The following is a 27,830-nucleotide window of genomic DNA, read 5'->3' on the forward strand; positions in this document are numbered from 1 at the left end:
CCCATCCTTTCCTCACTCTCTCTGCAATCTCTGCACCCATTCTTGGCTTGCTGGGTTCGCGTATGACCTTGTGTTGCTGCTCTCAGGCACCATTGCTTCCCCTCGTGTTGACATGCTCAATATGGCTCTTTCAGTAGTGAAAAGACCCAGGAACGGTCACTGGAAGCCCTTAGCTTTTCCCTGCTTGGAGGGACCATCTCCAGATACACTAAACCATCAGAGCACCGCAGCAAAGCTGCATCTAGACAGCAAGCCTGGACTGAGCAACCAAAGGTGTAAAATACTAAGTCCATAAGTATGGCCTCAGTTTCTAAAGGAAAATCTCAAAGGCTCACAGAAATCATGCAGCAAGAGCAGCTGGCACAGGAGCCCTGGAGCATTCCCTCAAGCCAATGCACTCAAACTAACCCTGGGAAGGGAGATCCTGAGGAGAGGGGAAATAAAACTTGGGTAAAGGGTTCTCATACAAGTGAGGTCCTAAATGAATGCTTCAGGAGGAGCCAGGCTGAGAGAGCTGCTCTGGTTCAGCCTGGAGAAGAGAAGGCTCCTTAAGGAGAGACCTTAGAGCAGCTCCGGGGCCTAAAGGGGCTACAGGAAACCTGGAGAGGGGCTTTGGACAAGGGCCTGTAGGGACAGGACAAGGGGAATGGCTTTAACCTGCCACAGATTCAACCCAAACCAGGCTGTGATTCTATGTCTAAGCAAAGCATTCACCTTCCAGTAATGCAGTGAACACAGCACATACCAGCCCATTTCTTTTTTCTACTTTGCTGCTGTGTCCAAGCTCTGTTGTGTCCATGAGTACCCATCAATACTGCTTCTAATCCACATTCAACTGGTCTATTTCTAGGCAAATCTGCCCCTGCAAAAGCCACTTGTCCAGCAAGACGTCTTAGCACAAGCAAGTGAAAATCACATCTGTCCCCTACGTACTTGGTGAGTGCCCAAAGGGTAGAAAGGAGGACAGCATAAGCCCACACCTCCATATGTTTTTCCTCCTTACAGATTAGCGAATGCTGTCTTTTGTCTGCAGTTTCCTGCCCAAAGGTCCTACAGACTCTTAACTTTGTGTGTGCTTCTTTATCTTTCTCATGTCCTTTCTGCAGCTTGACATGACACAATGCCTTGCCCCTGTGAGGATTCTTACATGTTCTACAAAACAGCCCCCTTTTGGATCCTTTTTGTCAATTAGAAAAAGCTACTTGGGCCTTTCTCACCTACCTGGGTACCCATTTTTCTGACATTAGTAGGACTATCACCTTCACAGCTCTGTCATATGCAGCCGCATCTTGCAAGTTCATTCCTTACATTGAGGTGGTCTGAGAAACAGGCATTCTGTGTCTTGTTCACACAAAATCAGCAAAAATAACCGAAAAAGAAGATGATGCTTTTTTTCCCCTGGATTTATTGGGCTTTTTTACAGTCTCGTTTTTTTTTTAACTGGTAGCATTAAAGTCCTGAGCTACTTGTCTGTAATGGAGTTCTTGTGACTAGGATGAGAACATAGGAAGCTCTAGAGAAAAATGATTGTGGGGCAGAAACCTTTGGAGATGGTACCAAAAACTTATGTAGCATCTTCTTCCTTCTTTGTAAAGGGAATTAAACGGACCAAAACATTTCTTTCTGCATGCAGTTGATCTTCTTATACATAGTGCTTGCTATATGTATGTAAGGAGGTCTGTCCAGGTGAGGAGACATCCATGGGAGCCTCATCCACTATCTCTATCCTCAATTTGGCTCCTCTTCCTAATCCTTGAATCCTTTCTTCCTCCTTTCAGTGGAACTGAAAATCTCATGGAAAGGTATTTGCAGGGAAGGTGTGTGGACATGGATTAGTTGCTCATTCCCTATGTATCTGAGCCACGTACTATTATTGTTGCTCACAGAACACCCTATATAATGAACAGCTATTTAACATTCAGTTCCACTTAATGGAGAGGAAATGAAGGAAGGTCAAGAGTAGGAAGAGAGAAGGAAAAACCTGCTTGATTTTCTGCTCCCCTCTATGACCCTGTATAGAGTCTGAAGTAAGGGAGTCAGTCAGGCATTGATGGTTACTGTTTTATTTACACCCCCCTGTAGACTTAAGTGTGATTTATGGGATATTCACTTGTTTCTTTGTAAACTGTGTAGCTGCTCCTTTCCCTTTTTACATCTCATTTGTAGCTCCCACTAAATCTCAATCTCGTGGTTTTAAATCACATCCATCTGAAACAGCTCTCATTTGTAACTCCCACTAAATCTCAATCTCGTGGTTTTAAATCACATCCATCTGAAACAGCTTTATGGGACTGCTGTGCTTCTCCATATAAGAGCTACTGCACTGTCATTGGGTCTGCCTGCAATTGTATCCACCCCTCATGTGTTTCTGAGATGATGCAGTGGTCTCCAAGGGTCTTGCTTTCTAAATATGCAAAGAAAACCAAAAACAAGGCCAAGACGGTGCTTAGTGAAAACAATGCATGCTGGTTTTCATATCTTTGTAAGTATGCAGTTGATAAATCTCTGCACTTTCACTGATGACAAACAGAAGGATGGATTTTTATACTCTTGTTTCCTGAAATGTTTGCTTCCTTACTCAATTCATACAATGCATTTGTATTCTTCCCCCCAGCAGGTAAATCCTTGCTTCTCTAAGGTTTAGGATTGTAATTCTGCTGCTTGCCCTGCTGCCTTCTAAGTGTCACAGTCTCGTAGCCCCTGCAGACTTCTCATTTTCAGCCAGTTCTTCCCTGTGTTTGAGTAGCAGGTCCAAAAGACCATCTCCCCCAGTCAGTTCATTCATCACCTCCATCACAAACTTGCCTTCAAACCATTCCAGAAACCCCTTGTGGTGGTCATGACCATGATCTGCTATCTCCTAGCAGACAATGAGATGGTTAAATCCTCTCATGAGTACCCAGGCCTGTGACTGTAAGGATTCCTTCAAGTGCCTGAAGAAAACTTCATCCACCTCTTCATCAGAAGAATGATAATCTCATCAAATGGGCAAAGACATTTCTTTCTGTGTGCAGCTGCTCCTCTTTTATACATAGTGCTTGCTGTATGTATATAAGGAGGTCTGCAGTAGAACCATACTACGCCATCACATGTACTGGTCTACCCTCTGATCCTCACCACCCTTTGTGTACACACTGGGTGCAGGCTCGGCTGGCTCTGAGACATCCCTGGCCAGTCTTGTTCATTGTCACTGGTGCTAAAGAGAAGACATCCATTAAAACATCAACTAAATAGATCTATTAAAACATCTATTAAATATATCTATTAAACCAAATATTAAATGGATCAATTACAACATCTATTAAATGGATCTATTACACCACCTATTAAATAGATCTACTAAAATATTTATTAAATACATCTATTCCAACATCTTTCAAATAGATCTATTAAAACATCTATTAAAGAAATGAAAGAAGCAAACCCATTTCTTTTCTAGCTTAGCTCAGGTCATGTACTTGCAAACAGCCCCCACTGTGTTTAACATTCTTGAATTGTGGTAAAATGAGACACAAAGGCGAATCTTTCTGACAAAAAAAAAGCAAATGTTCATTTGATCCCATATTTTAGCAGCATTTCCTGGGATTTAGGCCATTAAAGTCAACTGCTCCAGGATGTTTAGAGAGTCGTCATGAACACACAAGGGCGATCGGAGGCTCTACATACTTTTTCCAATGTTAACATTCTGGTGTTATCTTTTAAGTCCCTTTTGCTATTGCAGTTCTTATTTACTTAACACCCCATTCTTATACATATATACAGCATTTGCGTGCTCACAAAGTGCTGTTTGCTACCACATAAGGAAGCACTGTTTGGAGTTTCTAGGGTTCTATTTTAAACAACCCCAAGGATTTCCCAACCTACAGCATTATTGAATCCTTGCCAAGTGCAGGCCCCTATCTATGACCTTGTGTTTCTTCACTAGATCCTTTGGAGATGATGACATCCCAGAGACCCTACGTTGTTGTCCAAAGCCCCTATCCAGGTTTTCTGTAGCCCGTTTAGGCACTGGAGCTGCTCTAAGGTCTCCCCAGATTGCAGCAGAGGGGGAGAATCCCCTCCCTTGACCTGCTGCTCACTCTCTGGGCTACAGAAAGTGATAACTCAATGGATAACAGGCCATGTTAATGAAAGTCATTGCTGTTCCCTATATTTTATTGGGACATTTCCCACTATTTTTGATTCATCAGAGCTAAAAATTGCCTGTGAATATGAAAATCAAACAAAAAAGGAAAACCAGTCCCCCATCAAGCCCCAACCCAGCAACAAAACACCCAAACCTATCAATAGTAACAGATACTACTCAGACTTGGATGACTCTGAGCAAGACTTGGATATCTGCAAAAGCTAAAGATGTAAATTGCTCTTTTTTGAGCTGTTCTTGTTTTATTTGTTCCATTCAGGATACGTTACTAGGACGGGAAAAGGAGGCGGAAAGTAAGAGGAACACTATTTGATGGTATAAATATGTGGGGCAGCGATGCCAATCACGAAAATGGGGCCTCTCATCATGGAAAAACGAGACTTCTTCCAGCTTGTTTAGAAGAAAGATGCCTACAGGTCCAAAGATGACAGCCTTGGGAGGGGAGCGGTAGGAGGAGACCATCCCGAGGTGCTGGTGGACCCACAGTGACGCTCTGTGGATGTCTGCAGCTACTACACGGGAGGATTGAGAAGGAGGAGGAAGAGAGAAGGGGCAGTTCCAGGGATAGAAGGGACTGGGCTGGAGACGCCTTTGCTGCTCCTCCCCAGACCCCCCGAGCACGCAGAGCTTGGGATGCAGGAGCCTTCCTAATACGAGCAACTCGACCAAGTCTTCTTCCTGGCTTTTGGGAGGCTCTTTTGGAGGGAATTTTGATGACTTCGTTTTCCAGGTAGGCAGAATTTTCCTCTCCTTGCAACGGGTGGCATGTGGCTGTTTTCTGATGGATTTCCAATGAGGAATAGAAGAGCTACCCTCTAAAACCCCAGCTGCAGGCTGCAGAGCTAGTGCTGCTGCTTATGGGCTCACCAGCAAGCTGCTCCATTCAGGCACATCAAGTTTAGGCAGTACCTACTATAGCAGAATATGTTTCCCTATTTCTTTTGGCTAGATTGGGTGTTTTTCCATGAGCTTTTTGTCCACTGTGGGTAGTGTGAGCTGCGGACTCTCATCTACAAGGGCCAAAGGCCTAGAGAATCTATTGGAGGGGGGGAACTATTGAGCCAAATCCCTGGGACAGCTAAGCAGAGTTTAGCTATGCTGATGTGCAGCAGAGCGACCGATGAGCTGCATGATTCCTCCTTGATTTCCGGGATTCCAGAAGATATGGATTAAAAGAACCTGGGATTCATGCCTCTGAGTTTCATCAGCACAGGCTCCTCTATTAGTTTGGTATCTGGAGTCTGTCTTCTCCATCCAGCATTCCTGGGCTTTCCCTGGCTGAATTCCCAGTGGAGCTGCAATAGGAGAGCTGGAGAAGGGCTGGGATCCCTGCTGATGTTGGGAAACCTTCCCCTTTGGGTGATGTGCCCAGGAACTAAAGTACAGGGCTCTTTGTGGTCACGTTTGTGACCGACACTGACATTGTTCCCACATGCAAAGGAGGACAAGGAGGTGCATTTATGAGAGCTTTTGTACCTAATAGGATGTTTCTGGGGTGATTTTTTCCCCCCTGGTTTTACTTAGCAAGCATTGGAGTGCCATACAAGCAGGTGGCTAGCAGGCACTTCCCACTGGGCATGAACAAACCTGGGTCTGGGTCTGGGTCCGTGTCAGAGCAGCAGTGGAGTTTCTAACTTCATTCTGTATATGCCATAGGTAGAATAGTTCTCTTTGCTTGAGGGTAGTGTAATGTTTGTGGCTTGAAATAAGCTCTTTGCAGGCAGAGTTTGCTTAGAGAGCAGAGCACCTGAATTTGTGGGAATGTGGGACCAATTTGCTCAGCTATAAGAGGTGTTGTGGGATTGAAGAAGTACACAGTGCACCAGGAGGAACTTGTGTGTGATAATCAGATGTGAGAGCACAAATAACTGTAATATACACATTGGAAAGAATAACTGCAAGTCATTTCTTTGCCCTAATATAACATTTGGTTCAGTTGCTTGGGTGGGAAGAGATACCCACAAGCAGAGAACTTGGGTCCTTCTGAAAGACCTCTGTGTAGATAACTCCATATGCTTTTGCATATGTGACCATGTGTCAGAAATACACTCTTCCACTGGCAAAACCTGAGGTTTCACAGCAGGAGGTGGGGCTGGAAGGGAAACAGCAGATGATACGAGATTTACAACAGCATCTCAACAGCTTATAGCAGTCTGAGGATGACAGAATAGGTCCCTTCCAACACAGACCAGTCTATGATATGGGATTCTATGGTTTGTTGACCAATTTCAAAGGCCCCAGGACTGCTGTAGAGGCTGTCCTATGTCATAGCTGGCCCTGGTTATCTATGCTCTGCCAAGAGCAGCTCCCGTGCACACATGGCTGGAGGTAGGGATATGGTTAAACTTTGGAAGTGCTGATCTGTGAGTGAGACACTTGGCCAAAGCCTCCGGTGCTCCCAGCCTCTCCAAAAGCTAGTGCCTCCAGCTTCCTCAGTAAAGGCACAAAGCTGTTGTGTCCTACCAAGGATCAGGATCTTCTGCAGCTCTGCATTGTGGTCAGACAAGATGAGGGAAGCCTGTAGCAAGGGCAGAAGGAGGAAGTCTTGATCTTAACTAAAACACCCCGTCAGCATTAAAGTATTTCATCCTTACGATAGCCCTTCTGTTCTCTGCAGTGCAATGAAAACTGAGCCACACTGACCTACGCAGGGACATCACTAGGGCAAAGCTCAGCTGCATAACTTGCTCTCCCCCTGAGCTACCAATGCAAGCAAATACTCTCTCGGTGTCCATTCAAGACTTGGACTCTTCCAAGAGATGCCCAAAAAAACTTTTCAAGGAAGAAGATCTCTTTCTGAACTGGGTTCCGGCCTTCTTTTCATAGTAGAGATCACACATGCCCTATCTACGGCCTGTGCCCTCAAGGGGCCATGCTGGTTAGAGCTATCGTCCTCAAGACATAAAGCCCAGCATCACTTCTTCCTCTGTGTAACAGCCTCAAGCTGCACCAGGGCAGGTTTAGATGGAGCTGAGGAACAATTCCTTCCCCACAGGGTGCTCAGGCATTGGAACAGGCTGCCCAGGGCAGGGCTGGAGTCACCGTCCCTGCAAGTGTGCACACACAGTGGAGATGAGGCCTCAGTGCCATGGGTTAGTGGTGGCCTTGGCAGTGCTGGGGAATGGTTGGACTGGATGAGCTTAAAGGGCTTGGTTGATTCTATGATTCTACAATGTTGCTGTTGAAAAGTGTTGCCTGTATTTTGGCTGTGAATATCCTTATACATTCCCAAGAGCTCATTAGACAAGATCTCCAACTCTGCTGCTGCTTAAGTCATCATAACCCTACACAAAATATGCTCCTGCATGCAATTGGACCTTGTAGACCCAGTGTGATAGGTTCATCGCTAAAGATGTGCACTTCTTCAAGTGGATGTTTATTCATCCCTTCATTCCATGGGTTGTGTGGGCTGAAAAGCAGCGCTGTTGAGCAAGGGATGTTGTGTCCTTTTGGTACTCATATGGTGAGATGGAAAGGACCCGCTGCTGCACACCTTCGCTGGTGGTGTGGCCAAGCGGGCAAACTGGAGCATGGATGCTTATGTCCATGTGGATTGGGGGTGATGGAGTCAATGTGGGCATGGAGTGGCCATAAAGAGAAACCACGAAATCAAACAATCAAGATGCACTGTCTATAGCTCCATCACCTGATCCTTGGTTGGCTTCGTGTTTCCCCAGCAGCACTAGGAGGCTGTATACGGTGCTTAACATCTAACTTGTGTTTTCCCACAGGCATCTCAATATCCAGAGGAACTGCTGAGATGTTCCGACGAGCCTTTTTTACCACAGTCCTTTGTGTGGCTCTGGTTTCTCTCCATGCTCAGCTTGATGGGGATCCTGGAGATGTCAGCCCTACCTCCTGTGCAGGTATTAACCCGATAAATGGGTGCCTCTTTTCTTTGTAGGCAGTAATTTCACTAAAAGCAATAGTCATGCTTAGCTGGCGAGCCTGCTCATGAGGAATAGTGGTACATTAAACCTCTCCTGCCCTTTGCACTCCCAGGCCCTGTGATAGTAATTCATCTCCAAGGAACACTGTCCACCCAAACTCCCATTTCTGGGCTTGCGTTGGAGTGCAGAGAGGTAGGGATTGAAGAGCTGGGGTCTGCCAGTGGTGCCTTCTCCCAGCTGATGCAGTAATAAGCTCTGTATCCATAAGTAATGGAGTTATACACTCGGGATTTGGTAGGACAAGGGGTGATGAGTTCAAGCTTAAACAAGGGGAAGTTCAGACTGGATATAAAGGAGAAGCCCTCCCCTTTGAGGATGGTGAGGTGCTCAAGCTATGTGGGACTTCTTCCAGTGTCATGCTTGGGTATGGTCTTCTTGACAATGATTATAAACCAGAGAGCAACCAGCAGCCTGGTAGGCAGAGCATTCATTTAGTGCAGAAGAACAGAAGTCACACGTTTGCCCTTCTTCATTCAACCCTGGGCCTAAATCCTCAGCTCCCTCATTTCCTCCAGCCCAGGTGGAATTAACTCCTAATTGTCAAGAGCTTCAACACCCTCACAGGAAGCTGGAGCTTAAGCCTCCTGCTGTTGTTTGCTCTCTTCACAACTCTATGTGCTGTCCTCTATGTGCTGAATAGATAAGCTTCTCAGTCCAGGTTTCTGGGGGGCAATAAAGGAGGTGTATGGAGTGCTCTGACATGTTCTGCCTCATCATCTCCATGCAGAAAAGAGGAACTGCCCCATCAATGTGTACTTCATCATTGACACCTCGGAGAGCGTAGCTCTGCAGACTGTGCCTATCCAGAGCCTTGTGGACCAAATCAAGCGGTTCATCCCTGTGTTCATTGACAAACTGGAGAACGAGCTCTACCAGAACCAAGTCTACATCACCTGGCAGTTTGGTGGGCTCCATTACTCGGATGTGGTGGAGATATACAGCCCTTTAACGAGCAGCAAAGACATTTACCTCCCCAGGCTGAATGCCATTAACTACCTTGGCCGGGGCACCTTCACAGACTGCGCCATCTCCAACATGACGGAGCAGATCCAGACCCAGATGGCCTCAGGCGTGAACTTCGCAGTAGTCATTACTGATGGCCACGTCACAGGCAGCCCCTGTGGGGGGATGAAGCTGCAGGCAGAGAGGGCACGAGACATGGGCATCAAGCTCTTTGCAGTGGCCCCAAGTGAGAATGTCTATGAGCAGGGGCTGCGGGAGATCGCCAACCTGCCCCACGAGCTGTACCGCAATAACTATGCCATCACGCAAAAGGACACCTTGGAGATTGATGTGAACACCATTGACAGGATAATCCAAGCTATGGTATGATATGGCAGGAGAACGGGGGGAGAGAAGCAGCATATGGGTGGTTGGGGATGCATTCTGAGCAGCCGCGCTGTGAGATTTGGCAGGGCTCTGTTGAGCCAGGGAAAAGCCTTCACGTTGTTGTTCTTCCTTTCTCATGGCCTTCCAGCACTTAGGGGGCAAATGGAATCTCAAGCTTCTTGGATTTGTCTGCTTAAGTGCTAAACCAGGACTCCTTGGTTTGTGCCTATGATTTATGGGCAGGCTGCCACCCTAGCCTGGCTTTTGCTGAAGGCCAGACCCATACCCAGCCTGCTCCCCATCCAGGGGTGCATGAAACAGCACTGAGACATGTACTCATCATCAGCATGGCCTTTGAGGTCCCACCTGCGACGCACTGGTTGCTCTGAGAACTTCTTTAAAGCCATGGGACCTTTACCACCTCCTCTCCCTTAGTATCACATGGACCTCTAGGATTGTGGTGCTGGTTCTCCTTTGGGGTTGACCTTCACTGATTCTGTCCTTCCTGTTTTCTCTTTGCAGAAACACGAAGCCTATGGAGAGGTGAGTGAGCAGCAACTTTGTGCCATTGCCACGTAACACAGGTTTAAGTCGTCTCACTTAAAGAAGACCAACTCATATCCCAAAAGTAGCAGGACAGATTGCGCAGGATGGGTCTCTGCCTACCCATACATCAGTGCAACAGCCTGAGGACCTGTCCCTTTATCCTATGTCTGAAATGCAGAATGGACTCTTCACTTTCTGCCTTCTGAGAGTAGACTCATTGCATCACTTTGGGTAGTTCTGTAGGTGCTGCACAAGCTGAAGCCCTGCTGGTACCATGTGGACATGGTTTGGCATACCCAATGTGCAAAGTGATGCTCCAAAGGGCACAAACCCCGATAGCCTCAGAAGAGCAAGCTCACCCCAACTTATCTGACATTGAACAGTCTTGTTCTTGCAGTTTGGCCACAGGCTCAAGCCATAATGAATGTGCTTGTGGCAACTTTATGCCCATAGCTGGAGTTGGGGTAGCTTTTAGCACCATGTCCATAAGGAGAGAGAGATGCGTGGAGAACCACAGTGCTTATACCTCTTGTTCCGTCCCTTGTATTTCAGTGCTACAAGATGAGCTGCCTGGAGATTGCAGGTCCGCCTGGTCCCAAGGGATACCGAGGGCAGAAGGTAAGTCACCCTCAGCCTGTGGGAAGAGAATAATGCAGGCAGTGTGGGATGCCATAAACCCCCCCTCAGCTGCAGGTAGCCTTCACCAAGGTGGAAAACAGCTCCCCGACGTCTGCCTTGGCCTTGGGAGACTGCTGTGATGGAGTGAATGGAGCACACATCCAGCACCGGTGTCTGCTCATGTGTGTGCTGAAGATGATGCATTGACACCAGTGTCCCACTCTCCTGCCCCTAGCCTGGTGTGCTCCTCTCCCCATAGAGCCTTTCCCTGGAATAAAGCAGGTCCTGCTGCCCAAGCTCTGTAGGAGCATCTGGTGATGCAGAACCAGCACAGAATCATAGCATCAACACGGTTGGAAAAGACCTTTAAGCTCATCAAGTCCAACCTTTACCCCAGGACTTGCAAGACCACTTCTGATGCTCCCAGAAATTGCCATTTTCTCACAGTCAGCGCCAAGCTTAGACTCAATATTGGGTTTTTTTCTTTCCTTAGGGTGCAAAGGGAAACATGGGTGAACCAGGCTCCCCTGGGCTGAAAGGAAGACAGGTAAGTGGTGGCAAGCCCCCCACCATCGTAGCCAGCAGTGTTGCTCCTTTGTTAGCTGGGGCTGCACCTCTGCCACACTGGAGTTAACACTTTGTGTCTTCTTCCCTCAAGGGTGACCCAGGTATCGAAGGTCCCATCGGATACCCTGGTCCCAAGGTAAGAATCCCATAGCCAGTGACTGAGCTCTTTGCAGTCACTGAGTTATGCGAAAGCAGTGGAGAGCTCTGCTTCTCCCTCTCATCTGTTTCCCAGCTGAGATCCCAGCTCCTGCTCATCCCCAGGCACTAACACATCATTGTCCTTTCTTTCTAGGGTGTCCCAGGGCTGAAAGGAGAGAAGGTGAGAAAAAAAGAGACCAAATCTGAGCACTTGTGGGGTGGGGTGGACACCTTTCCGTTGCAAAGAAGAGTTTAGCTGTAATGAGGAGAATAACAGCCTTATTCATATGTAAATGCAGACATCAGCAGGGATTTCCAGGGACATCTCCTCCTTCAGGCATTGTGTCCTAAAGTGAAGATGTCTGTGGGAGGTAAATGGGTGGCGGATGTACTCAGTGCCTGACTCTTGTCCTCTTCTTCCCCCAGGGTGAGATTGGATCCGATGGACGGCGGGTAAGAAAGCACCTTTACACTTTGCCCCAGCTTCCAACCCTTGCGTGTGCGTTAACACATCACTGATCCTTCTATTTTCCCTCTTGATCCCAGGGTGCCGCTGGTTTGGCCGGCAGGAATGGCACCGATGGACAGAAGGTAACACGACTTAGTAATGTAGCTGCTGCTGTTCTATTTCTTTACCCACCCTTGTCTCCACTGGTTGCATTTCTCCTCTCCCATTATCCCACATGCTTTTTGCTCTGACTGAGGTTTCTGTGAACTTATTTACACGTTGTTCCGCGTGGAATGTAGGAATACCTGAGAAAGTTGGAGATGAAGTTACTCAGACGACATAGGGAGCGCTATCCCTTCATCAGCAAGCAAGGAAACGGATGGGCAACCCAGGCTGTGCTGCTGATACAGGAGGCGATGCAGGGCTGGAGATACCTCATCTTGAGTGCTAGTGACCCCTAAAGGAAACAGGAAGTTCTGCAGAAATGCGGGTTTCGAGGCAGTTCGTCAGAAATCTGAAATCTCAGCTTTCAGCTGCTGCTTATTCTTGATATTAAAGCGCTAAAGGCCAGGTTCAAAGAGCTGAGCTTAGAGCTGGGCTGGTTCAGCCTGGAGAAGAGAAGGCTCCTTAAGGGGAGACCTCAGAGCAGCTCCAGTGCCTAAAGGGGCTACAGGAAACCTGGAGAGGGGCTTTGGACAAGGGCCTGTAGGGACAGGACAAGGGGAATGGCTTTAACCTGCCAGAACAGGGGAGACTGAGATGAGCTCTTAGGCAGAAGCTCTTCCCTGTGAGGGTGCTGAGGCGCTGGCACAGGGTGCCCAGAGAAGCTGTGGTTGCTCCATCCCTGACAGTGTTCAAGGCCAGGTTGGACACGGGGGCTTGGAGCACCCTGCTCTAGTGGAAGGTGTCCCTGCCTGTGGCAGGGATTGGAACTAGATGAGTTTTAAGGTCCCTTCAAACCCAAACCTCTATATTGAGCATAGAGGGCCATGACCTCCCTTAGGTCTGCATGCCATGCAGATGTAGCACAGCAGAATAGCCTAATATGAGCTGATTTCAGATGACTTTGTCCACTGCCCAGCACACATTGGGTTTGCTCTGCACTGTCTCATACACCCAGCTGCAAGGTAATACCAGTTCTTCCCACTCTTCAAATGCCTGCTGAAGCTCTAAAACACTCATTCAGACTCTCTAACCAGGACAAGCTGTGTAAGCATTGCCAGCAAATCCATTTTGGGATGCAGAACAAGGCATCACTGCTCTCATGGGCTACAGACAGACCTGTTCCAACTCAAGATGCAGGACAGAGGACCACCACAACATGAATGACCTCCAAATCCAGCCTCAAGGGATGTGGCCATCACCCAGGGCATGTGTGCAGGATGAGCATGCCTGAATTTCCACCAAGCTGGGGCTCTTAGGCTATTTTCTCCTCTTCCATTTGTCTCTTCACACCACATTCCTGTTTAAGGAATACACTTGCTATTCGTTCTTTAGCTGATGACAGGCATGGTCAGCAAATGATGCTAAAGATTAGTGAAGGAAAGCTGTATTTTCCTTTCGGACACCTACAGCTTCTCTGTCTTTCTCTTTGGAATTCTATCTCTCCAGGGCAGGCTGGGCAGAATTGGACCACCAGGCTGCAAGGGAGACCCTGGTGACAAGGTAGGAATGCTTTACTCTCATTCAGCACATCAGCTGCACACAGTACAAAGGTGGCTAACAAAGTTACTGGCCCATTTTCCTACAGATTGCATGATGCAGGGGGTTAGAACCAAATGATCTCAAGGCCCTTTCCAACCAACAAGCAACAACTATTGTAGTCTCTAAAGCAACTTTCTAAGCCATTTGATTCATTCTCCAGGGAAAGTGCATGTTGTTGCCACTGCAAAATGTGTGGTTCTTTGTGCTTTCCCTCCCTAGGGCCCTGATGGCTACCCAGGAGATGCAGGAGACCAAGGAGAAAGAGGAGATGAAGGCATAAAGGTACAAGTGAAGGCTCAGACATTATAACAGTGTCCTTGTGCTCCTCATGGTGTACATCGCTGGAGCACAGCAACATGCTGATGATGCTGGTAGTGACCATTGCTCTATGGCTCTTTCAGGGAGATCCTGGCCGGCCTGGTCGCAGTGGACCGCCGGGACCTCCAGGAGAAAAAGGAAGCCCGGTAGGTCAATGCAGCATTCCAGTGTATCCAGTGTCTTAGTAGGGTCTGCTCCTTGTGGCATGGAGCGGTACCAAGTGTTGGTCATGGAGCAACTCCAGCACAAAGGGGATTGCTTGCGCTGTATCCTTCCTCCTCTTCCCATCTTCTCCTGGCCAGTTACTTCAGACATAGTGGAGGATGCTGAAATAACCCTCCAGCTTTAAGCAGGGCTGGATAGATGCTGTAAGAAACATAAAAGTTGACCATATAAGCTGACCAGCCTTTGCACTAGTTGCTAGAAGAAGGGTGACACAGCATCACAGTTCTCTGAGGCTGGAGTCTATGCACATAGCATTGGTGTGTAGGCTGGTGGCTATGTGGAAGCATGAGTTGTGTGCTCATACATGCCTCTGCTCAAGGGTGTATGTGCATGGTACGGGACAAGAGGGGGATGTGTGCACCCGGACCTCTCTTTCCAACAAATTGTGTTTCTTTTTCTTCTCCAAGGGACTTCAAGGCAACCCTGGAGCTCAAGGGCCTGCTGGGAGAAAGGGAGGAAGGGGTGAACCAGGACCTCCTGGACCCAAAGGAGAGCCTGTAAGTGTCTGAACAGGTCTGTGCACGGTGGATGCAGTTTCATGGATGAGTTCTGAGAAACTTCCCTTCTTTAGCCTGCCTGCTCCAAAAACTGTGCAGGTGCTGACCTCCTGATGGAGGGCGTCTCCTCCATCTTCCCAGAGCAGTACTTCCATAATCCATAAGCGTGATGTTAACCATTCCACCCCAGAAAAGCATCTTGTATTCCCTGGGATGTCCCAGGGACCCTTGGGCTGTACTCTAGCAAGTTCCCCACACTGCTGGCTTCCTGCAGTGGAGATCTGGTGGCCACCATGGGGAACCCTTAGGGAATAAACCATGAGTGTTTACGGCCAGTGCTGTGACCACCTCTTGACAGAAAACTGGCTGTGGCTTCCCAAAAGCCAAAGGCAAGATCCCCCAGGCAGAGCCAGCACAGGCATCCCTGCTCCCTCCTGACAGGCACTAAGGGGGTAAGGAGACCACTCTTGAGCCAGGAAGCAGAAGGCAGAGTAGCCACATATCACTGCTTGGACAGCATCCATCTTCAAATCCCATTTATGTGGCTCTCTTGTGTTTGCCAAGGGTCGACGTGGAGATCCAGGGACAAAAGGCAGCAAAGGCACTCCTGGGGCCAAAGGAGAAAGGGTGAGTAAAGGAACTGCCCCAAGACCATTGCAAGTTTGCCCAAGAGGCACAGGAGTGGTGTGAGTGATGTTCTACTGTGCATGTGTCCTAGTGGCATCACATACAGCCTCCTCTTCCATTCATTGGAGACATCCCTGACTGGGAATATCTTTACCCTCCTCACAGGGAGATCCTGGTCCAGAGGGTTCTCGTGGCCTGCCTGGTGAGGTTGGAAGCAAAGGAGCAAGGGTAAGCATAAAGAGAAGGAGAGCGCTGTTGCCATCCAAGGCAGCTCACCCTTTCCTCCTCATGCACACCTTCCTGTGCCTTCCTCTCCATGTTCTTGTGTGTTGCTTTCCAGGGAGACCAAGGAATGCCAGGACCCCGAGGCCCTTCAGGTCCTGTGGGAGAGCCAGGCAGGATAGTAAGTCACCTGTATGACTGTGTCCTCCCTCTCAAATGAGAGCTTGTCCCAATGGCATAAGTTGGCTGCACTGTCCCTCCCAAGGAGTATAAAATCTATTCCAAAGGCCCCAGCTAGCCCATGGGGCAAGGAGAAATGGCAAGACCCAGGAATCTCTGTTCTTCCATTGCTCCTGGTCCCACATGTTCCCATGACAGTATGGAAGGAAGGGAAAGGTCTCCCCAGGCCTGGTCTTCATCCTGGGTCTGTGGTTAATCCAGTAGTGCCGTGACATATGTGTGTCTCCATGGGACACAGGGACCCAAGTGCTGAATCAGACCCTATCACAGTGACCCCACTGAGAGGGAAGATTGTCCTGCAGCATCCTCTCAAGAGCTGGTTTCTCCAGCACAGTCCCATGTGCAGGCAGGTAGCTGCAGGGAACATCCTCACCCACTCCCTCCACTGTCCTGCAGGGATCAAGAGGGGATCCTGGTGATTTGGGCCCAAGAGGTGATGCTGGACCACCAGGACCGAAGGTAAGGCCTTTGAATGCAGCTCTGTGTTTGAAAGGGTATTGCTGTGTGCTTTTGTGGAAAAGATAGATAGGGATGGATGGATGGATGGATGGATGGATGGATGGATGGATGGATGGATGGATGGATGGATGGATGGATGGATGGATACATAGATAGATAGGTATGTTGATAGATATGTCGATAGATAGATAGATAGATAGATAGATAGATAGATAGATAGATAGATAGATAGATAGACAGATAATGATTCTGTGACTGTCACTGTCATGGCCAGGTTAAGCTTCTGACAGGTCTTATGTTTTCCTCCCAAAGGGTGACAGAGGCAGACCTGGCTTTAGCTACCCTGGACCCAGAGGACCACAGGTATGTATCCCTCATCCATCAGATGTACGTGCCACAAAGAAGCCTGTATCAGTGGTGGCTGCTGTTGGAGGCTGGGAGGAGAGGGAAGGAGGAATAAAAGTGACCAGGGCCCCCAGAACCATGGGGCCTCCAAAGGGGGTTAACACCAGGGCTGAACCTGGCCAGAGTCCTTTCAGTTTCACAGCAGAGGTGTTGTGGACCCCAGCCTCAACAGTGGTGATGGGGAGGTGGCTGTGCCCACCACTCCAACCATCACACTGCAGATGTACACTGCAGGACCAGTGCTGCTTGGGTGCTGACATCCACCTCTCTCCCTCCACAGGGTGACAAGGGTGAGAAGGGGCAGCCAGGACCCAAGGTGAGTGTGTTTGTCTCCATCACCTACATTCAGTAGTGACTGTAATGCGCAGAAGCCGTTGCCCAGCTCTCCAGATGGTGGCCAAGAAGCCTGATCTGCCAAGAGCCATTCCCTGCAGCTGCAGAGCTGGAGTGAATCTCCCAGGCACGCTGTGCTAAACCTCCTTGTTCTTAGTTAATGCTTAAGTAAACACTGTTTGCTCTGTGCTGGTTTAGAGGGTGCTCTCCTGGGCCAGGCAAGTATCCTTGATAGGCTTCTAGCAGTAACACCTCTGCCTAAGCACATCCAGATGTGCTCTGTGCTGGATCTGTTTCTCTTTCCTTCGAGCAGGGAGCAAGAGGAGAGCTTGGACCAAAAGGAGTGCAAGGGACCAAAGGAGACAAGGGGGAACCGGTAAGCAGACCTCCCATGGGTCAGTGTCCCCCTTCCACACCTCTGATAGATGTGCTGGAGACAGTGCTGCTCTGCTGTGGGACCATGTTTAGCAGGACTGTCCCTGCATCACCAGCCTTGCTGGGGTAATATCTGACCCTTCTTTGCTTCTTGCCCAGGGTGATCCTGGTCCAGGAGGTGAGCCCGGACCCCGTGGTCCCACTGGTGAAGCTGGCCCTGAGGTACCGTACCATGACACTGTGTGTGAGCAGATGCTGCAGCTCCCTCCTCTTCCTCCCCACTTCTCCTTGAAGCTCTAAAGCTCAGAGGACCCCAGTGGGTCTCCCTGCAGTAGGTCTTGATGGAGGAGCTGCCAGACAAGGCTTTCCTACCTTTCCCTCTGCAAAAAGCCATGTTTTCAATGGTTCTTATGTGTAGTTCCCACAAAGGGAGCTCATGGGAAAACTGCCTGAAATCCCTATGCTCTTCTTACAGGGGACCCCAGGCCCACCAGGAGATCCTGGCCTGACTGTAAGTAGCACTTCTCTGCATCCCCCAGTGCTCTTCCTCCTGGGGCAGCCATGGCTTTGCCATGCACAGCCTGAGAATGAAAGAGCATCCTGTCCTGATGCTGCTTGGCAAAGGTGGCCTGTGGCTTCCCATGAGAGCCAAGGAAAAAGGGGTGGGAAGGGAAAGGGGAATCTTTGCCTTAGAGGGGATGGATGCTGTGTAAAGGGAGGGAGGCATTCACCCTGCACCCCTTTGCTGGCAGGACTGCGACGTGATGACCTACGTGCGGGAGACATGCGGATGCTGTGGTGAGCAGACCATTGCCTTTCCCCAGGGAAGGGGAATGAGCAATGGAGGGATGGGGAAAGGGGGTCATCAGGGGCTGCCTCCTTCATGGAAAGTCATTCCCTGCTCACCTCCTGATTATTTTAGGAGCAATGAGCTGTAATACAGAGTTGCATGGTCCAGATGATAGGATAGAGTATAGCGAACAGATTTAGTATATTGAGGGTATCAAATACATCAACAGAAAGATGCATGCGAAGCCCTCCCTATCCAATCCAGAAGCCCTGTGGATGCTTGGTGTGATGCTGTCTCATCTTCCCATAGATGGTCTCTTGTTCCCACCATCACTGACCTTTGTGTCTTTCTCCTTCTGTCTCTCTCCCCAGACTGTGAGAAGCGCTGCGGTGCCCTGGACATCATGTTTGTCATAGACAGCTCAGAGAGTATTGGCTACACCAACTTCACCCTAGAGAAGAACTTTGTGGTCAATGTGGTCAGCCGCCTGGGCTCTATTGCCAAGGACCCCAAGTCACAGACAGGTCTGGACTGTGTGGGGCACAGGGAAGAGAAATGGGGTTTGGATTCCTCCAGCTTCCACGTTTGTAGCTGCCCTGGGCTGCGATTCATCAATCCAGCACTTCCGCAGCTCTTCCCTATTCCCTTCCCAGCTCTTTAGGCCAATCGGGGAGCTCTTTGCTGGTGTGAAAGTTTGCTGACCTCCTCTTTTCACTGAGGATGCAAAGCCAAGTGACCTGATGCTTCATTGGCAGGTGCCCGTGTTGGGGTGGTGCAGTACAGTCACGAGGGGACCTTTGAAGCCATCAAGCTTGATGATGAGCGCATTGATTCACTGTCGAGCTTCAAGGAAGCAGTGAAGCGCCTGGAGTGGATTGCTGGAGGCACCTGGACACCTTCTGCCCTTCAGTTTGCCTATAACAAGCTCATCAAGGAAAGCAGGCGAGAGAAAGCCCAAGTGTTTGCTGTGGTGATCACGGATGGGCGCTATGACCCCCGGGACGATGACAAGAACCTCGGGGCTCTTTGCGGTAGAGATGTGGTTGTCAACACCATTGGCATTGGAGACATGTTTGACCAGCCAGAACAGAGTGAGACTCTGGTTTCCATCGCCTGCAATGAACCCCAGCGCGTCCAGAAGATGAGGCTCTTCTCAGACCTGGTGGCAGAGGAATTCATTGACAAGATGGAAGATGTCCTCTGCCCAGGTCTGTACCGCTCCTTGTACAGTTCTCAGTGGAACTGAGGTTTTCAGCCCCAGGGTTTGGGGTTCGGGGTATATATGGTGCATTGCAGCAGTTGCAGAGACACCATGTCCCAGCAGGTTGGCCAGTAGCTCATAAGCTGGGTTATGCCTTTATGTAGCCCTGGATGAGCAGTCCTTTCTCAGATAGCAGGGGTAGTCCATTGGAGTCCTTTCCCCACTAAGAGACCTTGCCCTGCCACCTCGGCTGGGTGAAGGGGGGATGGCAGCACATCACTCACTTTTCCTTGTTTCTTTCCCTTCCAGATCCACAGGTCGTCTGCCCTGAGCTGCCCTGTCAGACAGGTAAACATAACAAATACCTTCATGCTATCTGCACAAAGTGGTAGGGCCAGGAGCAGGAATGGGATGCACAACCCCATTCATTTGCTTTGGGGGAAAGGAGTTAAGGGAATTATTGTTAAGTTACATGAGAAGAGGCTCCAGGGTTTCATCTCCTGCTGTTTTCCTGCCTTTCCATGTTCTCTGCACAGGTAGGTACAAGTGCACTGTGTTAGTGCACCAGCATGGCTTAGCCCTGACCCAGTTCCTCAGAGGTTTTGACCAGGTTTTGGCCTCCAAACTCAGCAATCCATTGCTCACTTGTTCCATGTATCTATCATGCATCAAGTCAAAACCCCCTTGTTAAACTCTCCCACCCATGCTGACCTTTGGGATGCAGAACCCAACCCGCAGCACCGGGCAGGAAGCTCCTCAGGAGTGACAAGGGCAGAGCAGGGGGTAGGGACCATACGGAAAATGACACCATAGTGGACCCAAGGCTTTGGCTTCTCTAACGCTGGCTGTATTTAATTAACAATTAACTGGGGGTGTTGGATTAAAGGGAAAAGTCTCTGAGGATCCTATGGTACAAAGGAGACAGCTGCTGCTCTCTGCAGGTAGTTTCACTTGATCACATTTTTCATGTTAAGGGGCAGATCTGCAACTTGAATTGCTGTAGATCCTGTCTGCATTCTGCGCCCGCTTAAAGGCAATAGATGCACTATTTGCTGGTATGCACAAAGCTTACAGGGACAAAGTTTTGCCACTTCTTGCAGTTTTTATCTCTCCTCTTGCCATGAATGTTCCTGCGCAAGTCCCCAGCTTTGACTCAGTATTATCCAGAACCTCAAATGGCAAAGAAGAAGTCCCTTCATTTCCATGCAAAGCAAAGGAAAACTGGACACAGGATGCTCAGAAATCCAAAGACAGAAAAGCCACAATTACTCCTGTCTAAAATCTCTGCATATTGGCCATGCAGAGAACACAGCATCCAACAGTGATGCTGAGCTACCCACACAGGCTCCTCTGCCATATCCTCTGAGGAGCTTTGTCCTGCAGATCCGTGCACAAGGAGGTGACTTCCCCAAGCCACACTGGCGTCTTCAAAGGTTTTGGTCCCTGCAGCCTCCCCTTTTCAGAAGAACACTGCAGGAGAGAGGCTGACCCAAGCACTAGTGCTTGGGCCATCGAAGGCCTCCAAAGCAAGGCGGAGTTGGTGGTTCTTTCCATGTAGTGCACTTGGGTGTCTCTGTTCCTGATGCAAGGTGAGAACAGTTCACTGGTACCTGTCCTGGGGACTAGAACAGAAATGGCTTGAGGAGGCATCTGAGGGTGTTCCCTCTTGGGAATCCCTCAAGCCATGCTGTAGGCAGGCCCTATACCTGTGCCCCAGAGGACATAGGTATAGGTGATGTGGCTGGGTAGGTGCGGGCCTCTTGTCAAAGTGCCATCGCACCTATCCCACCGTGGGCAAAAGTTGTCTTGGTGTGCAAGGATCCCTGCTAGGCCTGGTAGATCAAGTGTTCAGTGATGCCCAGGGATTCAGGGGCCTCTGAGCAAACCACCTTCCATCCACTGCACTGGATGGTCTGTGATGCATTGCTGGCATCATTTAGAAGGATCTGCAATGACCACACTTGTTTAATGGCAAGGGAAACATATTGGATGGGATGTGACTTAAGGTATGTGATGGAGCCTGGGGCTTCTTTTCTCAGTGCTCAGCTTCCTCTGGTTCTCCAAGAGCATCTCAAGAGCTGGTGCCAACTTGTGTGTAAACCCTTTGGATGGAGACGGTGCATTCACACGCGGTGTGAGTGAGCTTCATGCATATCCAATGCGTGTGTCCAGTGAGAGATAGGCCAGACAGGTTCAGGTCAGGAAGGCAGCTACATCCAGCTCTGTTCTTACCCCCAGAGCTGTAGTCCTGGCACTTCAGGAAGCAAATCTATTGCTCGTGCCATGTACCCCAGCCTGGGTATTGCCAGAAAAGCACAGAAAGGGACAGGTATTACATACACCTTGGCTTCCTACTTGCAGAAGCATGTTGTCACTTTGGGTTCACATCTGCCTTAGTGCTTTGCCTAAGGAAATCCTGTTTTCAGGGCAGACCCTTGTCCTCATGTCACTGCCCGTCAGTTGCTATGGTGCTAATGGGCATGTAAAATGGGTTGAATGCTCAGCAAATCTGAACTGACCACTTGCTTTGATAGAAACCGCATGATGCTCTGTGAGGCTCTTTCTAACCCACGCAAAAGGCTTTGCTTTGAGCCTTGAGGGGTTTTATTCACATTGAAGTTCAGCACAGCCAGGTGGAGATGGAGGCTTTGGAGTACTGATTAGCCCAGACACCACAAAGGAGCATTGCACACAGCAGCAAGCTGAGTGCCAGGCGAGGAGTTCACATTATGCTGTCCCTTAGTTGTGTTTCTGGCTGTATAGCATCATGTGTATAGTTTACTCAGAGGAGAGTTCACAGCTACATGATGGCAGAATATGTATGAAAAGAAATATGCATAAAGAAATATGCATATGCAGAAAGAAGCTGGACCCCATGGCGCTGCTCTTCCTCCATTGTGCCTCTATGCCAGATGAACAGGAAGGAGCTGGGCAGTTCATTTTCCATGTCATTTTCTGAAGTCTCTCAGTTGATGCGTGAGTGATTTCAGTCCAAATCCCACGGTTCCTTAGACATAAAATGTGTCAGAAGGATGTAAAATGTGGCTTTGGTCTTTACTTCTCTGTCCTCATTATCCCTGTTGTCCTGGTGCAGTGCACCTAGGAAAGCCAGGCAGCTTTCAGAGCCATTGCTAGCAAGCCCTGAAAATATTCTTTTGACGCTCACTTGCAGATGACAGGAACCCTGGGAACGTAAATCCACTTATTTTCCGCCCCATGGAAGAGGGAGTCAACATAGATTTCCCCAGCACCATACATTCCATCGCCCAGTTTCTAAACTCCACGCGGGAAACCCAGGACCCCAGCATGTACACCCAGCTGGTGGCCACTTTGGCCTTTACCGCCGAAAAAGCCAAGTTTGCCACTGGAAATGAGCGGCAAGAGTGGATGGACTTGTTCATTGACACCTTCAAAATGGTGCACAGCGAGATTGTGGGGGACCCAGAAACCGTGCTAGGGCTTTGCTGACATCTCTGTTAGGGATCAATGTGAAGAGAGCAGAGGCAGAGGTTGAGAGGAGGTGGCAATGGTCTTTCCCCATGTGCCTGTTGGGCAGAGGGGGCAGATAGACTGGTAGATGCTTTCAGCTCTTGGTTGCGCTCAGTGAGGGATGGGACATGAGGGGCAGTCTTCTCTGGCTTGGCTGAATGATGAGCATGGCAGCTTTCTTCAGTGATGGCAAGAGATGCTTTTGCTTTGCCCACTTCTTTTTTGCAGAGGAGCTGCGTGTCCCAGCCCTCAGCCATAGGCAAGCACCAGGGTCTACCAATGAGGCTCCCAACACACGCGTGGCTGAGGGCCAGAGCGAGCCCTTCGTACACAGAGGGACCAGCGATGCACTTTCTCCATGCCTTCATACATATGCATTTGCTAACTGCTTCTGAAGCTCTTCCGCATCCTCTCACTGGGTTACCATGAGGGCTTTCTTCAGGTCTTGTGTGGCAAGACTGACAAAGCAAGGTGCATCTCCTCTTGCCGCAGTGAGTGTCTCTGTACGACCATCCAAGGGGCAGTGGGGAATGTTGAAGGGAAGCAGCAAGAGGTATGGGAGAGGGGGCAAGCCTGGCTTTCCATTGAGAGCACCGAAACCTGGGGAGTGCTTCTCTCAGAAGCTGTGTGAGCTCCCTCTGCCTTTTTCTCTGCTTCTACATTTGTGTTTCTTCTGTCTTAGTTAGCAACATGTACCTGTTGGTAGACAAGAGACAGAGATTGCGTGCAGTCAAACCTCTATGATGTGTTACGTGAGCTATTTAAAAGCAAGTATTTCAACTTGATTCAATCCATACCAAGTGCTAGTTCGGTTCAGAGACACCACTTGTGCTGTGGGTGTGTGCATTTAGATGAGGGGTGGTATTTCCATAAGCTCAGATGCTCCTAATACTCACAGGAGGTCAGGCAGGTATCAACCATTCCTGCCTCCAGCATAACTACTGCCCTCTTAATCCATAAGAGAGCAGCATCTTGTGTGCAGGCACAAAAGTAGAAGTGTTTACTGCCAGCAAGTGGATTTTGCAGCCTCTCTAAGTGGCATGATATTATTACAATAAAGTATACTGAACAAATGTCATATTTAATGTGCAGAAGGGAGATGTATGGTCTTCAGAAACATGCTTGGGCTGTGATGTTTCCTCATGTGCAAAGTGGAGCCCATGGAAGGAGGAACTTGCCCACTTTGAACTTACTGCAGTTTTCTTCCACCTATGCTTCAACATCTGGGGCTTGCCAGTCAAGGCTTAAAGCCGTGTGGGATGCAGGGGAAGTGTTTGTGTCACCCAGCACATGTGCACATCAAATATGCTGCACAACATAGTCCTTCTCCCAAGGTTTCAATGCTTTTTGCTTCTAGTCTATAGGGACAGGGAGTCCAGAGAGCTCTGCTGTTGGCGTGTAACAGAGGGAAAAGAGTTTGGAGAGTTTTACGTGAAGTGCTTTGCGGTTTAGGTGAAGGCAAAAGGATCAGCCCATGTCTGAGTCTGATTGTAAGCCATGTATTCCAGATAGTCTGTGTAAAGCCAAGCTCCCTACTGTGCTTTGTCAGATTTAATGAAAGAGGGGAGATTGAGATGAGCTCTTAGGCAAAAGTTCTTCCCTGTGAGGGTGCTGAGGCGCTGGCACAGGGTGCCCAGAGAAGCTGTGGCTGCCCCATCCCTGGCAGTGTTCAAGGCCAGGTTGGACACAGGGGCTTGGAGCAAGCTGCTCTAGTGGAAGGTGTCCCATCACTCCATGGAGTGATGCTGCTCTCAGCTGCAGTCAGCTTAACTAGGAGCTTATAAGGCTTGCTTCATGTCATGTAGGAGGCTTCTCTTCTCCAGAAACATAACTACATGTAGACAAGCACTGGGGGTACAGACTGGTGTAACGCTTCTCCAACATTATACGCAGCCCTCACTCCCACCTGCTTGCTTCCACTGGCTTTTGCAGACCCCGATGCAGGTATCAGACTGTGCAATCGGAAGGGCCATGCCTTCTTGCCTGCCTGCCTTTCGCCTTCCATGGCCGCACAGATCAGGTGAGGACCAGGAGGTCAGGCACTTCCAAGGCCAAGTATCTTTATGGCAGCAGCACCTGCATACAGGGAACTGCAGCACCAATGTACCTTTAGACACCATTTCTTAAGGAAGGCTGGGCAGAGGTGAGTATGCACCTTTATTGCTTTGAAGGAGTGGAGTGTTGCAGATGAATTTGGATATTCAAAAAGGGCTGGGAGGAAAAGCATTGCTTGGAGACTGTTTTTTTACTGCAGCCAGAGCTGCCATGGCATAAGCCTATTGTTCACAGTAAGACAATGTACAGTAAGCACCATTCAAGGCATGTCATTGTAGATATGTAATACGGTGTGGGCTACGGAGAAATGCAAGTCTACAGGGTCAGGGAGCATGATACAGAAACAACCACGGACTTTTACTATGTCCAGCCAGGTAGGTTAAACCACATGTACCAGCAAGTTCCTGCATCAGGTTTGACTTTTATCATGGATGGAAGTGGTGCAAATAATCTCTGAGCTCAATTACGTGCACTATAAGAGCTTCTGCTACACTGGCTTGTGCTGTTGGATTCACGTTGGACACTGTCTCTGTAGTTTCAAGAGCACATGTATCTATTTTGCTTAAAATGTGCCTTTGATAACACTGACCGCACACATAGTACTCATGTACGAAACCATTTGTTGCTCAGCTCATAGAAGGAATGACACTGGTTCAGCACCCCACATGCTGAATCCAAGCATAGCAGTGTTGAGCACTGAGGAAGCAATTTTCAAGCTGGATTTGCTCAACTAGCAGATACTCAACCCAATGAGATACTCCCATCCCAAAAGTTACTCTTTGTTGCTAGAAATGGGTGCTCAAGCTGGGGCTGTTCCAGAGTCTCCTGTTCTTTGCCAGTCATGCAAAACATGATGATATTGACTCCAGGACTTTGAGATTCAGTCTTGGAGCCATAGAACTGCTTGGCAGTGATTGCCCTGCTGCCAGCTGAGGGGGTGGCCAGCCACAGTAGGTACATCACAAATCAATGCTGCTGTTGCGCTTGTGCTCCTAAGTGATGCTTTCAGCAGAGGAGGAAACTCAAAAGAAGGAAGTGGAAGTGTTTCTTGGAGAAGCAGGCATGCAGAGGAACACTAAATGCAATACGCATAACTACTGCAAAGGGATGAAATAACGGTCCCTAATAGCTGACTCCAAAGATAGCCCTTTTCTTCTTTTCCTGGGTTCATGCACTGTATCTATTCATATGCCTACACGCCAGCTTTGTGGACAGGTTCTGTTCTGACTGACAGAACAGTAACGGGCCCCTGTAGTTCACTCAACTATTCATCTGTTATATATTGGAAAGGCTGCTTTGATATGAACAGGCACACTGACAAAGATAGTCTTGTTTTCAGCCCTATAACCCAGCCTTTATGAGCTCTTCTGGAATTAGCGATTCCCGGTTAAACTAATCTGGCTGAAAGCTATGGAAACAGCTTTCAACATACAAATCTGCGTGTGAAGAGGAAATCTGAAGGTAAACCACTCGAGAAGTAACCGAGAGGTTTGCAGACGGTGCCTGCCATTAACCTCTGGATGTTCCTCTCAGATGGGAACTGCAGTATGAAGGTGGATATAATTCAGGGACTAAAACGTACAGACCTGTCTAATATCATGGAGGTCTGCCAGTGGCCCCAGAATTAACATTTGTTAAGACCTAATGCCCAGAAGCTGAGGGCATCAGAAGAAAACCTGCATTACCAGCTGCAAAGACAGCCTTCGGCAGCAAAGCAGGGCTGGCCAAAGGTGCGTGAAGGCATCTCCAAGCCCAAACTGCCCAGGGCAAGCCCCAACCTTAGCCTGTAGGCTTTATGCTCCCAACTCTTGTCTTCTTTCTCCTGCAGAGCTTGCAGTGGCCCAGTGCACACAGCGCCCCGTTGACGTTGTCTTCTTGCTGGACGGCTCTGAAAGGATTGGGGAGCAGAATTTCCACAGGGCCCATCGTTTTGTGGAGGAGGTGGCCCGACAGCTCACATTGGCCAATAGCAACAGCGACAACATGAATGCCCGGGTTGCACTGCTGCAGTACGGCAGTGAGAGAGACCAGAATGTGGTCTTCCCATTGACCTACAACCTGACGGAAATCTCCAACGCCCTGGCACAGATCAAGTACCTGGACTCGTCCTCCAACATCGGGTCAGCCATCATACACGCTATCAACAACATCGTGCTCAGCCCAGGAGATGGGCAGCGACTCGCGCGGCGCAATGCTGAGCTCTCCTTCGTCTTCATCACTGATGGCATCACGGGAAGCAAGAACCTCGAGGAGGCCATCAACTCCATGAAGAAGCAAGATGTCATGCCCACCGTAGTGGCTCTTGGGAGTGATGTAGACATGGATGTCCTGCTGAAGCTTGGCCTTGGGGACCGGGCAGCCATCTTCCGGGAGAAGGACTATGACAGCCTCTCTCAGCCCAGCTTCTTCGACAGGTTCATTAGGTGGATATGTTGAACGAAGGGATGCACATCTTCCTCTCAGCACTATACACCCCCTGATATCTCCTGTTTTATTTTCTTCCCCCTGTATGGTTGCTAGCAACAATGAGTTGGCCCAGAACAGCTGCCTCTGGGTCCTCCTTTCTCGCCAAAATCCAGAGCTCTTTTGTGATTTTCATGATGAAAAGTTGTGTATCTTACATTTATGGTGCTAATTAAAGCCAAGATCAAAGCAGGACACAGAGCCATATGATGTACTTCTGTAAAGCTTTACACACACCAAGCCATGACTTGTATACATCCTGTCACCCTAGGAGGTCTTATCAGAGAAGCAAGAAACCCTTCCAGTGTGGCAGGACAAGCGGATCTCTCTAGTTCTCAAAACCCCTCAGTATCCCTCAGTGTCCTATGAGGAGTTTTGTGGCTACAACATCCCCTGTTCTTTATCAAACCTTTTTCCACATTATCCCATCGTTTTACTTCTCTTGGTACTTCTGTCCTGAGAGGACTGAGTTTATGACACATTCAAATGCTCAGCGACTTGCTTTCCTTTTGCGTGGCACCTGATGGTATGCTCCCCTTTCCCAGGAGTAACAGGATGGTGAGAGGCTTTGCTACCTTCCACAGTTGTCTGCAGATGCTCTTTTTGGGGTTCTGCCTACACTAAAAGTCACAGAGGGGCCATGTCCCACTTGCTCCCTACTTTCATTTCAGCCTTCACCAGCACCTG

At 49.0% G+C, this 27,830-nt stretch overlaps 1 protein-coding gene across 2 annotated transcripts; it reads left to right on the forward strand.

The window, feature by feature from the left end:
• The first annotated feature begins 4,676 nt into the window (after nucleotides 1-4,676).
• COL6A2 (collagen type VI alpha 2 chain) lies at nucleotides 4,677-27,338 on the forward strand. 2 transcript variants are annotated; one of them, XM_062602178.1, is made up of 28 exons: nucleotides 4,677-4,874; nucleotides 7,876-8,010; nucleotides 8,822-9,420; nucleotides 9,946-9,966; nucleotides 10,522-10,587; nucleotides 11,081-11,134; nucleotides 11,246-11,290; nucleotides 11,447-11,473; nucleotides 11,719-11,745; nucleotides 11,839-11,883; nucleotides 13,352-13,405; nucleotides 13,664-13,726; nucleotides 13,846-13,908; nucleotides 14,395-14,484; nucleotides 15,049-15,111; nucleotides 15,277-15,339; nucleotides 15,452-15,514; nucleotides 15,970-16,032; nucleotides 16,345-16,395; nucleotides 16,718-16,753; nucleotides 17,084-17,146; nucleotides 17,305-17,367; nucleotides 17,621-17,656; nucleotides 17,898-17,943; nucleotides 18,307-18,459; nucleotides 18,691-19,143; nucleotides 19,446-19,484; nucleotides 22,309-23,703. In XM_062602178.1, the coding sequence occupies exons 2-28, from the start codon at nucleotides 7,905-7,907 to the stop codon at nucleotides 22,602-22,604; spliced, it is 2,748 nt and encodes a 915-aa protein (XP_062458162.1). In that variant the 5' UTR covers nucleotides 4,677-4,874; nucleotides 7,876-7,904; the 3' UTR covers nucleotides 22,605-23,703. The 2 variants fall into 2 exon arrangements, with proteins under 2 accessions (XP_062458162.1, XP_062458152.1); XM_062602168.1 differs by lacking the exon at nucleotides 22,309-23,703 and adding an exon at nucleotides 26,509-27,338 and having other exon boundaries at nucleotides 4,682-4,874.
• The last annotated feature ends 492 nt before the right edge of the window (nucleotides 27,339-27,830 follow it).

Source organism: Pezoporus occidentalis, unplaced genomic scaffold, assembly GCF_034315485.1.
Source record: "Pezoporus occidentalis ecotype Australia unplaced genomic scaffold, CSIRO_AGI_Poc_V1 ctg118, whole genome shotgun sequence".
NCBI lineage: Eukaryota > Metazoa > Chordata > Aves > Psittaciformes > Psittacidae > Pezoporus > Pezoporus occidentalis.

Coding starts and splice junctions, on each gene's coding strand:
- COL6A2 (XM_062602168.1), top strand. CDS start 7,905: ATGTTCCGACGAGCCTTTTTTACCACAGTCCTTTGTGTGGCTCTGGTT. Junction 14,485..15,048: donor CTGGACCCAAAGGAGAGCCT/GTAAGTGTCTGA, acceptor GTGTTTGCCAAG/GGTCGACGTGGAGATCCAGG. Junction 18,460..18,690: donor GGACCCCAAGTCACAGACAG/GTCTGGACTGTG, acceptor CTTCATTGGCAG/GTGCCCGTGTTGGGGTGGTG.